The sequence below is a fragment of the Danio rerio genome, chromosome 15 (assembly GCF_049306965.1).
Source record: "Danio rerio strain Tuebingen ecotype United States chromosome 15, GRCz12tu, whole genome shotgun sequence".
NCBI lineage: Eukaryota > Metazoa > Chordata > Actinopteri > Cypriniformes > Danionidae > Danio > Danio rerio.
Window position 1 is genome coordinate 22,444,427 of NC_133190.1, and position 15,601 is coordinate 22,460,027.

Consider the following 15,601-nt stretch of genomic DNA (forward strand, 5'->3'; position numbering starts at 1 on the left):
CCTACACAGAGCATGTGGCAGTCCCTCGCTAAAAGAACTTTCCACATTGTTTTGAATGAATTGACGAAAAGAGATTAACCCTCCTTGTCTTAATTGTGTGACCATGACAGATGGATTGGGCTCACAACTTTTTTTTTTAAAACAATTTTATTATACAAAACATTATTTTTAGCCTATTATAATTTTATTATTGATGATAATAGATCACAGGAAAAAAGTGACTCTCCAGGTTTGATGGCGCTTCTAAAGGAACAACTTTTCTAATTATATAAAACAATTCATGGCTTATTTGAGGATTTTACCGAACAGATCCATCGCAAAATTACAAGCAATATCCTTTGTTGAGTAATAAATAGTCTTTTATGCAATTATTTAGGAAATTAACTTACCTTCACAATTCATGGTGATGCCCTTAGGATGGTATTTTTTAAAACTGGCACCTAAATTCGCCCAAATTCAGCCCAACTGAAACAGTAAAAAACAACAACAATAGAAACCACTAAACAAATAACCAAAATTACTAATTTTGAGCATCTACAGCTGTCATTTCAATGGTTGACAAAAATATGTAAATACCCATTTTTGCAATATTTTGAAATAGATTATTGTTAGTTGCATATTATGAAGGACCAGGAGCAACACTTAAATAAATGAAGAATGAAATTATAAATGGATAAATTAGGCATTAAAACCTATTCATGTAGTATATGTCGGTTAATTATGTTTTTAAATGCCATATATTGTTTTACAAAGATAATTGAAAATTCAAATAGCTAAAAATATACTAAAAGATAGCTTACAAAAAAGTCAACAAATACACATTCATAATAACTTGTATTTCTTCTGTTTAAAATTTTCTTTTAAGCATAAAAGCATTATGTAAGCATTCAAAATGACATCTAAATATTGACTATAATCAAATGAACAAAATAAATTTTGCATGAAAATAGTTTATGAACTTCCACTTTTAATATAACATCTGTCTTCTTGTACTGGCTCATATGCATTATATGTATATAGATAATATTCATTTATATATCAGGCCCCTTCTATATCAAAAGTAGCTATGTTTGCTTTCTGTCTGATATTTCCAAACAATCATCCTGACTTTTATTTTGCCCCTGACCAGGAAACACACGTCATGACCTTCCCCATCCTCTCAAACAAACATATTACCCGCGTTTCCCTCCGTCTGCTCATCCGTTCAACGGACATGGAGTTTTATATATTTTAATTTCCCCTCAAATGAAGCAGTTTTACCGAACAGAGTTTAACGTTAATTATTCACCACGTTTTAAGACCATGTAAATTTCACTCTTTGTTGCTGTCTTCAATGTTTTGCGCTTTCTGAGCCTCGACCAGTTGATGAAACCCAACTAGCATCTGATCTACAAAGCAGACTCAATTAAGTTACATCCGAGTAAGTGCATTTAATCTTTCATCATCCATTCGACACTATAAGTATGTTGTAATGCAATCTTTTAGCTTTTGTTTTGTGCGTGGAATGATAAGTAGTTAACCTTGTTTACATTCTGAATCAATACGTTATATGTTTGTTTACGTTACATCTTTAGAAGTCAGCACTTATATAACAGCTTGATGGTTCACCCAAAAAAATAATAATTATTTACTCGCCTTGCAATTACTAAACCTTCTTGAGTTTCAGTTTCCTTCTGTTGTACACACATGACTGTTGACATCCATAGTAGGATAAACAAATGCTATTTTACTATTATTGTCAGTGTTTGGCAGCATTATTCAAAATATCTTCTTTTGTGTTGTCAAATTGAGTAAATTGTGACAAAATGTTCTATATGCACAGCTAGTGCCAATGATAAACTTCCGGTAATGCTTAATGTAAAAAATATTTTCAATTTCTTGACGTTCCTTTTACAGCATCAATGTTGTTATGTAAGTACAATACAGTCATTAAATAGACTCAGTTAGATAGACATTTATTAAGTTGATCAAGTGTAAAACGAGATGAAAGACAGAAACTATTAAAAATACTGGTGTAAAATAAACTGTCATTTTTAAGGACATGGCGGGGGGAAATGGAATTGAATGCAGTGCTTATTGTGCAGTCTGAGACCCACTTCATACCATATGTCTATCAGGCAGTGAAGATCACTGATTTTTAAAGAAATCAGACCTTAAACGTGGCCATTTTGTAATGGAAAGGCAGTTCATTGAAAGCGCTGAGGCTGGCTGTCTAAAATTAAAAGTCATTATGCATGTTTACCCTATTGTATTTATTTATTTTTGGTAAACCATCCATTTGAAATCATGTGTTATATTATATTATTGCAAAATAAAAAGTGTTTAATTTATGTAGTTGTATGCTCTCTCTAAGGTTAAGATGGCGAAAAGAAGAAATGCTTCAAACATAGTAGTGGCCTGCGAATGGGCATCTTGCTCTTTCAAGAGTCAAAGTATGGAGGAGTTGAGTGATCACATGTCTCTACATCTGAAAGAGCATCTTGGGGAAGGAGACGCCATGGAGGAACTGGGTAGGAGATTGTAATTTATGATCAAATGAAATAAAGACATCTATTCTAATCACCCTCTTTCTTTTAAAGGGATAGTTCCTTTCTTAGCTTTATATATGTGTCATAATAGTCTTTTTAGCAACATGGGACATATGTATATATATATATATATATATATATATATATATATATATATATATATATATAAATAGCTGCTTTTCCACTATTGTGCCGAACCGTTCTAAGAACACTTCAGTACGGTTACGGTTGTTTCTCCACTGAGCCTGAAATGGCGCGGCACGATTACAAACCGTTCACGGCATGGAATTCTCGGCACGGTTAGACTGTGCTAAACTGTGCCGACAGATTCTGTTTGTTGATGTCGCGGCTCTGTTGCCAGGCTACCACAGCTGGCTCAGTGGAAGTATGCAACTACAAGGCAACTACTGATACAGTTTGTGTAATGTTTCAAAGAGCTTTGTCGCAGCACGACAGTGGAAAATGAAACCATATCCTTGCTGTCTGGCCTGGTTTGGCACGGAATGGAACGGTTCTGCTTTAAGAACAATTCAGCACGATAGTGGAAAAGCAGCTTATGACTGTCATCATCTCAAACAATATGTTTTGGTTTTTCGTGACCCTTTAAGTATACTTTTTTTGACATCTTCTCTATTGTAGAGGATTATCCGTGTCTCTGGAGGGGTTGTGAGTTCCTAGCAATGGGAAGCCAAAGTGAGCTCATGGCTCACGCACATTTCCACATCTTTCACAGCAAGTTGAAATACATCGGGACTCAACTTCTGGAGTCGCACCCTGACCTGCCCAGCTGCACTCAGGATCTCCACAACAGCAGTCTGGTGCCGGACGTCTCGGAGGGATTTGTCTGTCAGTGGCAGCACTGTGAGGTCAGTATTGAGAATTACATACAAAATACATCTGTTTGAGATCAACATAAACATTACATAACAAGCTTGTCTGAAATTCTGCACCATCAGAGTTCATTTAATAACCCAGAGTGGTTCTACCGCCATGTGGACATGCACGCGCACTGCACAGAGCTTCAGCCTCTTCCTGACAGACAGCAGGCTCTCTTCTGTAGCTGGTCAGGTAAATGCTTTCTGCAAACCAGGATGGACTCTTTTTACATTTCCAGGGTTCCTCAGTGGCGGAAAGCATCATAGTTGCGTAAACTTATAGTGCAGTGAATGGGAGAGTACAAAAAATAAATATTTTGTATTTCTGTTTGGTCAAATAATAAAAAAACACACTCAGCAGTTGTGTTTTCAAGACTTTCAGAAAACGGAAGAAAATTTGTGTGCAGGTAATAACGAAAGCCAGAAGAGAGAACAACATAAAACTTACTGTGCCACCCATAGACACTGCATTAGAAACAGCCTTGTCAGTTATTCATTTTTTTTATAATTAGATGATGTAATACAAATTATAGCTTTATTATGTACATAATTTTTAAAAAATCTAAATATTAAAAACTTTACAGTATTTAAGATGCTGATGACCATAATTATTGTGTAAAAAGGGTCCATTATTTTTCCGTGTGTTTAAAAGTTGTGTCTCTATGTAGGGCTGCACGATATTGGAAAAAATTGACATTGCGATATTTATTGCAATATATATATATATATATATATATATATATATATATATATATATATATATATATATATATATATATATATATATATATACTTAAGACTAGGGCTGTGATGGTCACCGAGACAACCGCGTCACCGCCGTGGTCAATTGCCACCGCCGTTGTCCATTGCCACCGGCTGTAGTACGTGACGTCACGCACTTTAAAACACAAATACTGTTATGTTGCCAAGTATTACATATCTGTTAGAATATAACATTAGGCGCGATTTAGCAAGTTAAAGTTCAACCATGAATCTTGTTAGAAAACGAAATCTTACATTTGGGAACACTTTGGATTCATGCCGACCGAGAAAGGTGAACGAATTAATTTGGATTAAGCTTTTTGTAGGGGGGTTTTAAGTGTTAAAGTGTGTTTTAATATTCACTTCTGAGAGTCCAAACACTGAAGAGCAAATCCATCGATATGCAGATCCATGGGTCCCGAATCATGCAAGCCAGTGGCGATTGACGGCAAAGGAAAAAAGCCATGTAGGCTTAATCAACTCCTGTCTCCTAAATGCAAAAGCCCAGCTCAGCCAGGCATGGCAGAGGCATTTGCAAAAAATGGCCAGATAAAAAAGAGAAAGTGATAAATGGAAGACATTGACGAGAAATGGAGCAACATATTTGGTAACTAGTTAAGAACGTGCCGCTCCACAGCGTAGAGAAACCTGCGTTGCGAGTAATGCGGGCGGCACAGAAACAAGAAGCCCTCTCTCGCATGGTTGTGAAAAAGTAGCCTGTCTGTGCATTTTCGCTACAAGCACACCGTCTGACAGTGTATTGCTGGAAACATTATAACCCCATTCTTCACTTAAACCGGACAAAGTCAACATGTTAGTTTTTCTGGCAAATAATTTTAAATATGAATACAAAAGGTGGAGAGAACCTACGTTGTTTTTTTAAACATCTGACTTATATTGTTACTAGGTTAATATTTACTTTTTACTTATAATTATTAATATTTATATTATTATTACACTGATTAGTAAAGTGCCATTTAGGCTATTTGTTAAGTTCTTTAAAAAATGTCACGTTTATTTATTATTATACGGTTTCAAGCAGTTAAAGTTATTTAATATTTAACTACCATATTTATAAACAGTTTTGTGTTGTTTTATTAACGAAAGTTCAAAAATAAACACGTTGGCCTACGTTTATATGGATGTTTTATTTGTTAATATTTAATTAAGTTAAGTTATTCCTTAATTTTTACATAAAAGGTCAATTAATTTAGGTAGGCTACTTTATTTGTTGATGTACGAGATCGAGGAACATGTTTGCCAGTAAATAATGCTCTCACCACTTTAAAAAAATAAATAGATAAATAACTTGCGAAAAGGATGCAATAAAAAATGCAATCGCTTAATCATTCTTCACAATCGGATTCGTACGTGCAATAAGCCGAGGCTATATTGCGCCGAAGAGAAACAAGCCCTAAAACAAAGTCTAGAGAGAGAATTAATATTAGTTAATATTAATGATTATAAACACGAACTGCGTTGTATGTTAAACGCCTCACAATTTCGTGATCTTTTCTGAAGAACAGATAATCCATGTTGTCACCGTCTCCCCAGCCAGGTTTTCATCTGCTTTTTTTTTTTTTCTTCTCGCTACAAACAATAAAGTATCAGCGCCAAACCAGTGGTTTAAATCATATTTTATTCTCCTGATTTCTTTTCTTTTTATTAAAAAAAAACATAAATGTTTAAAGTTTTGTATTGCATATATATTTTTAAAGATTGTCATTCAGCTTACCTGCAGCGAGAAGTTGTGTGCTGGGTAAATGCCCTTTAATCATGCTACCTATGTCATTTATGACACTGTAAACTTGACTTGGCAGGCTGATCATCTTTAAACTCAAAAAGTATTTTTAACTTCTGCATAATGTGATGTTTCTTATTACAACTGTTAGCGGTGTCAAAATGAAAGCAATTAAACAATAAAAAGGGTTTTGTTTTATCAATTGTATAGTTTAGTTTTAATAATAATGTATATAATAAATTATAATATTGAGTAATGTGTAGACTACAGTGTCCAACAAAACATTGTTATTAGGTTAATAGACCTAATGCCTAACTGAAAAACGAATGTGAAAATGACAGGCAGTTGCGTCTCTGCTAAAATTAATTTAACGACAAATTTCTTTTGCATTTTTTCCCCTTTAGAGGATCAAGAGAGCTGTATTTAAAGAATTATTTAACTAAAACATGAATTGAATGCCCAGTTCTTTCCCGTATGAGTTTAGTGCGCCTCCGCGTCTGCGTTTTAAAGTTTACAAGTGCACCCTGACCTGACGCGGGGACCAGATCTCTGCACTATTGCTTTAATTTCACAATTTTCATAACTGCATTGCATTTTCATATGGTAAAATATCAAAATTTATGTTCTGAAAGTAGTAATGACGGGAGTGTTAGTAGTTAATGACAGAAAGAACTTTCACTTTTGAGTGAACTTCTGTCACGTGTTTTTTAGTATGATGAAAAAAAAATTGAACAAAAATAGTAATGCAGTATTTTTAGCTCTGCCAAGCTCTCTCTGTTGCTGTTGTGGAACAGCAGCATGCTTCAGTCACCTTTTTTCCCCGGCCCCACCCCGCCTCCGACTCCTGAACGTCTCACTCACTCATGCGGGCATGCACTGCGGTCTCATGGTGAAACGCAGCTTTTTGATATAATGTTTTTCTTGTTCCCCGAATACAAATAATTTTTCAAGTATTTGTTCGAAATAAGTATTGGTAAAAACACGCTATTCGTGCTTATCCGAATACCGTATTCGGGTTCTGCTCCACCCATAATACATATAGCCTATATATATAATTTTTTTTTGCATCGCACCCTCCTGCGATGTGAATATCGCGGATGCGCACATTGCTATTTCGATGCTGAAACGATGTATCGTGCAGCCCTATCTCTATGTAAAGTGGGTTGTGCGTTTTGCAGGTTGTGACGCTTTCTTCAAGATCAAGTACCGTCTGCGGGAGCATCTGCGCAGTCACACACAGGAGCGACTGGTCGCCTGTCCCACCTGCGGATGCATGTTCTCCAGCAATACCAAGTTCTTTGACCATATCCAGAGACAAGCTGAACCTGAAGGTTTGTTCGCTTTTTCCACTTACTGACAATGTAAGAACTTCGGATCAAAAAAAAGCAAGCATTTTGGAGCAATCTATTTCAGTCAAATTGTTCAAATATCTGAAAGTACCCAAACTCAGTTTTGTCATTTTTTTTAGATTTTGTTCTATTAAAAATAGTGATTTGGCCATTTTGTGCACTTGATCAAAATTAGTCAAATTGTAGGGGGGAATTGATTGCAGAAAGTAGACAGAAGCATTGTTTTTTTCACATACAGAGGTTTGTAGTCTGTTAGTTTAATAGTTGATTTCACAATGTCTGTAGAACAATATGACTGATATGTGCAGATCCAAAAGTAGTAAACATCTCTTAGTTTACCTAGGAATTAAAAATAGGAGTAATAATTTATAAAGTTCATTCATTCATTTTCTTTTCGGCTTAGTCCCTTTTATTAATCCAGGGTCACCACAGCGGAATGAACCGCCAACTTATCCAGCACGTTTTTACACAGTGGATGCCCTTCCAGCCGCAACCCATCTCTGGGAAACATCCACACACACTCATTCACACTCGTACACTACGGATAATTTAGCCTACCCAATTCACCTGTACCGCATGTCTTTGGACTGTGGGGGAAACTGTCTCCACACAGAAATGCCAACTGACCCAGCCGAGGCTCGAACCAGCAACCTTCTTGCTGTGAGGCGACAACACTACCTACTGCACCACTGCATCGCCCTAATTTATAACATAATTTTCATATTTGGGTGAACTAACCCTTCAATAAATCTTTAAATTATTGTTTTTTTTTTTAGTTGCCATATAGTTTATCACTCACATTAGACACAGGGATTTTAGTATGCTTGAGTTGGAATGGAATGCAATATAATTTGATGCTCCATAAATAATTTATTTTGCAGATTCTCTGACATGTGGACACTGTGACAAAGCATTTGCCAATGAGAGGCTGTTGAGGGACCATGTTCGTCAGCATGGTGAGTATCAAAAATGTAATTTCAATTTACTTTTAACCAAAGCTCGGCACATATGGTTCTATTTTTTATAATCTTTTATGAGTGAAGTTCTGTACGAACATGATCCCCATCATCTCATACTGTAAACTATAACAACAACCAAGATGTGCCAAACACAGACAGACAGACTTATTCTGAGTTTCATATCATCAATCGATTACCTGTACAGCAACCCAAAAACATAAACAGTCTGTAGTGGTAACTTTGAAGTTTGGTTTGAAGTTTTCATCGTTAGCTTCTCTACTCTAATTGGTTCTTGGTTTAATAGTTGCCGTAATAGTCATGCTGCAGGAAAGTGTCTGAAATCTTTTGAAAGTGCCAGAACTTAATCACAGAGAAAATTTGATTGCGACGGTCATTAATCATCTGTTAGTGAACATGCCAAATTAATGGAAAAAAACACAGATTTTAAAATAGGATTATAGGAATCTTTTAGGAATTACAAAATGTGTCTTAGATAACCAAATCATGGATGGCCAAAATTACACACTGTGAGTCAGGCTTTTTTATGGATATTGAATATATTAGTAACATATTTTCTGCTGCTATCAGAGATTTATGTTTATGAAACACTAAATTGTTTATGCTCTATTCACCCTTTTTCTTACATTTAAAGGACATTTACTGTTGCGTAACATCAGATAAAAGTAGCTGTAATTTCATAAAGAATTTTATACAATCTTCAGCCATTACCTAACCTCAAAATGAATATGAATTAATAGACTTGAATCGACAGTTATTGATTTTAGTTTTAATTTGTATTTGGATATATCTTACAGCTTGATAATAATTACTTGAATAACTGGAATAATACAAAAAAATGGCCTTTATAGATGCTTCATGTCATATAAAGTTGCTTCAAAACAGCATTTCAGTAAGAACAAGATAATAGTATTATTTAGTATTCAGTTATGAAAAAACATGCACTTTCAGCTGTAAAAGCAAAAAAAAAAAATGTATATATATATATATATATATATATATATATATATATATATATATATATATATATATATATATATATATATATGTGTGTGTGTATATATATAAATGTATTTATTTATATATATATTTATTTATTTATACAACAGTTCTGTCTGGTTCTCGAATCTGATTGGCTGATCTGATAGCCGTGATATATTTAAGTAATATCAGCACCCATACAGCCTCTTTAACCTTTGTGTATTACTCCGCCCACATACAGCCAGTAAAAAACAGACAACACAGATCTAAAGTTTAAAAGATTCTTCCTCAGCTGTTTAACTTTCAGCGTATGATTTGAATCCAAGGTGGAAGAAAGTAGTTCCTCATATAAAAGGGTTTTTGAGACTCTCCATGTTTGATTTTGTTTTTATATACACAATTATGCCGTCAAACTGTTGTATAAAAGCAATATCACTCTCATAGCAGTGCGATATGGCTGTTTATCGGCACTGGTGGGGGCACAGCCATATCGCACTGCTACTCGTGTGATATTGCTCATATATATAATACACATTTTCTACAGGATATATTGGCTATGTGTAAAATACTGTAAAGATTTCTTTTACTTTTAGAATGAGAGAGGATTGAAAATCACCAGTTTAATACTATTGTTTTTATTTCCTTTTCCTAGTGAATCACATAAAATGTCCACTTTGTGACATGACCTGCACATCACTTTCCACCTTGAAGATCCATATCAAATTTCGGCACTGTGACGAGCGGCCCTTCCCCTGTGACTTCTGTGAGAGCAGGTGATGAAGAGAGGTGAAACAAGACAGCCCACACACACTGGAAAAGATATCACTGATATTTATTGCTTTGTGTATTTACTGTTAGCTTCAAGAATCAGCATGATCTGCGGAGACACATGGAAACACACAATGAAGGTGCAGCGTATCACTGCACAGTGGAGGGTTGCGGATACTCCTCACGAATGGCCCACACCATGAATCAGCACTACAAACGAGCACACGAGGTCAGACAGCAGAGGGCGCTGTAACACCAACCACTAAATATGACCAGAGATTACTTGACAATTCTGATTCTCTGGATTTTTTTTTAGCTGTGGGTTTGAGGAAAATGTTAAACATGTTTAATCCTATAATAGTCTGATTACATTTCTTCCAGAAAAAGGTTATGTAGAACTTTTTTTTAAAGAAAATAACAGTTGGCCGGAATAACAAATGCTTTTATTTGTTGTGGTTAATTTTATTTAATCAAGTATAGATTTCTTAACTCTTGTGAAATTAAAACATTGCTATTATTTTGTCTTTAAATGTATAGAAATGTCTCTGAAATGTGCATTTTTAGTTTTTACTATTTGCTATTATTTTAATCTTAAAAGGACATTTTCTATTTTTAGCTTGGAAGAAATGCCATCAGTAGTTCATAAGATAAAACATAACGCATGTTTTACTCAAACACATAGCTATTAAACACAAATTAAGAGAATTTTCAAGTGGTTCGTTCACTTGTTTTCATAGCTGTATGTGATGGAATACTCTGGTTATGTTGACAGTACTTGTGTGCAAATTTAGAATTTAGGATAAATGCATCCTACAGTTTTGTTTTAAGAACACAGTGGTTCAGAGCAAATTCCCCTACTCTTTTTGGAGCCCTACAGATTTCTATATATATTATATACAGGGCTTTACATTAACACCTGCCAAATGCGGGTAGATTTCAGCTCTGGCGGGTTAGACAGACACCTCCACTTGCCACTTTGGCTGGTTGGAAATAATTTTTAATTTATAGTTTTCTTAAAAGCAGGGTTGGACAATGAGCATGGCCCAATATTCGGGTAAATGTGATCTTAAAAATCGAGAAGCAGCACGACTGACAAAAATAATTGTGTTTGCGCGAGCAAAAGAATGGTGAATACAGAATGAGAGCATAATCACTTATGCAAACAGCTGATGTGATGCACGCGACTGAGCGCGTGTTCGCGCTCCCGTTTACTTGCGCCAGAAGCAACCTTGCCTAGAGGAAGCGCAACGGGTGTGATTGATTCCCTTTAAAAATAGACTGGACACAGAGCGATGATCGTGCACCCACAGTCCTGCTGCTTTCAAGAGCTCAAGATTAAAGAAATACACATATTCTATTGTAAGCAGCAGCGGTCACTTCTTTCATTTTAATTATTCTTAGAAGAGATTATTAACAGACCTATATTAATGTTTCACCTGCTTTTTTTTGCTTACAGGTATTTTTGTTAATATGGTTTAATTATAAGTTTTAACAATAATATTGCATTAATGGGAGATTACTCCCCGTTTATGTGTAGTTTACTGCTGATATGGGACTTTTAGCCAGGACAGATTAATGTGCATATTTTAGAGACATGACAATAGTTATTTTTTAAATATAATATTTTTTTTAAGAAAAGTTTTTTTGAATTAAAATGTGCACCTATAAAGCCATATTTACCTTGTTTTTACACATTAAAAATTGTGGCTAAGAAATACTTATTTGGTGTGGTCAGAGATCAATTTGGTAAATCCTTAATATTAAGCCCTGAAAAGTCGTGAAATAAAAACTGATTGCATTGTAACACAGTCCATTTGCTTATGCACACTGAGCAAGCTAATACACAATACACACAAGAAGTTAAATGAATGAGGAGGCATGTGGACATATCTAAACACAATATGTAAATCAAGTCATTTAGCATGTCAAAGTCAAATTTAAGCAAAATATATTTTCCTAACAAGAAAAGTGTGGCTAGTGTAAATGGCGAGTGGCTAGTAATATTGGAAATCTATTAGCCACAGTGGTTGGTGATCAAAAAAGTTAATATCAAGTCCTGATTTTATATATATATATATATATATATATATATATATATATATATATATATATATATATATATATATATATTTTTTTTTTTTTTTTTTAAATTTCTATTTTGTTGCTCATTGTTTAGCTAATGAATATGTAACTAAATTACATATGTCAATTTAAAGCACATTTTCCCTCCTATATTTAGGACCATGGGGTTATTTATTTATTTGCTTATTACATTTTTTTCATTATTATTATTATTTCTACATATAAACATAGAGCGCATATTTAGTGCTACCAAAATAATGACTTCTTTTACAAGAAGTACTTATTCAGTATGTGATTTTTGTATGCCGCCAGTGTTTATTATTTGTTTATTTATAATACAGTTTATTTTTAACTTTTGCAAATCACCATTAACACAAGCACACAAATACTGTCAACAGAGATCAAACTATATTGGACCAGTACCTTCTTTTATTGTAACTTAAAAAATCTGAGTTTACTTGGCAATGACAAAAAATTAACATGTTTATTAACTGACCACAACAGGACAACATGGTTCCACAGTACAAGTGTCACCTCTGCGACAAGACCTTCTCCTGGTGTTACACTCTGACCCTCCACCTGCGGAAGAAGCACCAGCTCAAATGGCCATCTGGACACTCTCGATTTAGGTAAGGTTACATCAATAAATAATGGCTGAACTCCAGTCAGAAAGAATGGATTGTTTACCCAAGAATGACAGTTCACCTCAACACAAACATGTATTTATTTATTTATTTTTTGCCACAAAAAAGGTTTTGAAAAATTAGAAACTATTACACGCTGACACTCATAATAGCAAAAAAATACTTTGGAACATTATTCTTTAATCATTTTGTTCATACGCTAACTCAAAGTCTCCTGGAACATCTAACTTTAAAATGAATCTCAATGACTTATCAGTCTGGGTCACATGACCATAATCAATAACAGTCCTCCCTTAAAGGTGCCATAAAGCAAACTTGGAACTTTGCTCCTGGTGTTATGTATGAAATGTAATTATAATTCTATTAAACAAAAGGGGCAGACATAGATGTATTTAGAGTTGTATTTTGTGGTTTTAACGTATTTGATATTGACCTTCTTCTTTAATGCGGAATGGCTCTCGTTTTTGTGATTGTTTTAGAACGTCCGATTCAGTTGTCTATAGGAGAAATGACTAGGAATAATAAAGGGCAGGAAACTACTTGCTCTATAAAAATGTGTGTACATGACCATAGATAAAAAGTAGAATAATGTCATAAGAAAATATAAATTTGCAACATCAAGCAGCATAACGAGCTGCTTTATGGGCTAAAAATGAATGGAAGGGAATGAGACCGGAAGTCTCGAGCCAAAAATTCAAATGGCTGCGCCCACTCATATGTGAAGAAAAAGTTCAATAATGATAACACAAGAGGAATTAATAGCAGCCTCTTCATAAACAGATCTGTTTTGAAGTTAAATAGCATCCTTTTCTCTAAAAAAAAAAGACAGTAAGAGTACATGTATTAAACACTTACCAGCATACATGTGTTTGTTATAATCCATCTTTCCCAAATGTTGCATTCTGATGATGAATTGTGATGAGATGGTTGCATTACTGGAGAGCTCTACAATGTCCCCTTTTCAAAATAAGAGTCCCATATACACTCCCTTTCGGCTTGATCCTTGATTTATCAGGGGTTGCCACAGCGGAATGAACCGCCAATTACTCTGGCATGTGTTTTATAGCCTTCCAGCCGCAACCTAGCACTGAGAGTACACTTACTCATGAACCCCAGTGCTGGGAAAACTCCCATATACATAGTAAGTTTATTAATTGGTAATCACAGTTATCTCTTTGGGAAATGTTTTGGGGTGTGTGTGCACATTATTAAACCTGTGTGCAGCAGAACCATGTGTGTTTTGTTTTGATTGGCCTGTTTTCACCAGGATTTTACACTCACAATGGTTTCTTAGTCCCGTATGCATTATATGGCACTTTTTGAAGGATTTACTTTTATTGTTCACACCCATAAAACTGGCATCCCCTTTCCAAAATGCACTTCAAGCATGTCTAGATTCTCGAGATCTTCCCTTTATGTATATTCTTATACCTGTTGAACAGGTATAAGAAAGATGAGGATGGGTATCTGCGGCTCAACATGGTGCGTTTCGAGACTGTTGAGGTCACAGAAGAGCTGATCAAGAACATGGCCGAAAAGCGCACCCCTCGCAAAACCTCGGCTCCAACTAATCACTCTAAAGAGCCCCTGCTGCATCTGGACAGTGGAACCAGCACACCTCAAAACTCCTGTTCCTCGCCCTCCTCTCCTTCTTCCTCTTCCTCAGCCTCAGAGCTGCTGGACGGGCCAGAAAGTGGTGCAGGCAAAGCGGATGAAGCCTCGGTCTATTGTGTGTTGAACACAGTGACCGAGATCAGCGGGGAGACGGAGGAGCTGCTGGAGGCTGGTGGGCCCTCAGGGGCCGTTCGAGCTCTGGCTGCGGTGGCTCGAGGTTTAGGGATGGATGTGGTGTAGGATTACGCAAGTCATTTGATCTCATCTTCCTTTAGGTCATTTATTTGTTTTTAATAACTAATATGCACAGTTCAGAAGGTGATAAATTATGTTTGGTATTATCTTTTATTTAGCATTTTGTTTTTTGTTTAATGTTCTCAGGTACGAAATACTTTTTTTGTATTTTGTTTTGTCTGAAAACTAGCACTGCTTTTTTAAAATGAACAAGTTTTACCTTGTATAGTTTAATCTTTGTCTTTTAAAGGATGTATTTTCTTTGTTTTTAAAATATATTATGTTTAGCTGGATAAGTTGAGCACTAACAGCTGTTAATATTTGTTAAATAGTACTGCATTGCATTCTCTTGTTCCATTGTTGCCTTGATTTAGTTGCAAATAGTTGTGTATATTTAAAATCCCTTTGGTTTCAAATGTTTCCAAAGTTTTAGAATAAAGTAATTTTTCTACGAAGTCTTGTTTTGTTTTCATAATTTTTTCTTATTACTTTTTTTTCCACTTTGTTTTAAAAATGCATTTTCATGATCAAAAGTCTAACTTTTTTATTATTGTCAAATATTTAGCATGTGGTAATGTATTTCATGGTCCCATTGTTGCTTTGCTTTAGTTACAGATATGTAGTACATCTAGAGTGTATTTTTAAAAAGCCTTTAGGTTTCCAATTTAACCCTTTAACTACCCCACCAATATTTTTTTGATTATTTCTTAACTAATAATGTAGCTAGTTAACACACTCAATGCATTTTTTTAACACATCCCATAATTTCTAAAATATCAGCCTCTACCAAATGGTTGATATGTTGGTTTATGGTAAAAGTATTGGACTTAAAACATATCATTTGAAAAATCTGAAAATATAAAATGTACGACCAATTTTAAAAAAGAAAAAAAGTCTAGTGCATTTTTGTATGATTTTTAAAAATATATCATTATTTATATCCTCATGTTGTTTAAATAAATTGTTTATATTTGAAGGATTTAGATGCAAAAAACTCTAAATGCTGTCTAATATTTTCTAAACTGAACATTTTTCTGAGACTGCTG

General features: G+C 34.7%; 1 protein-coding gene across 8 annotated transcripts; it reads left to right on the forward strand.

Moving 5' to 3' along the window:
• Window positions 1–1,161: 1,161 nt before the first annotated feature.
• zgc:112083 lies at window positions 1,162–15,010 on the forward strand. 8 transcript variants are annotated; one of them, NM_001017764.1, is given in 10 exon segments: window positions 1,162–1,420; window positions 2,354–2,510; window positions 3,168–3,394; window positions 3,485–3,596; window positions 7,085–7,237; window positions 8,137–8,211; window positions 9,866–9,986; window positions 10,072–10,210; window positions 12,568–12,692; window positions 14,150–15,006. In NM_001017764.1, coding segments are annotated over 9 exon segments (1,515 nt in total). In that variant the 5' UTR covers window positions 1,162–1,420; window positions 2,354–2,359; the 3' UTR covers window positions 14,562–15,006.
• Window positions 15,011–15,601: the final 591 nt, after the last annotated feature.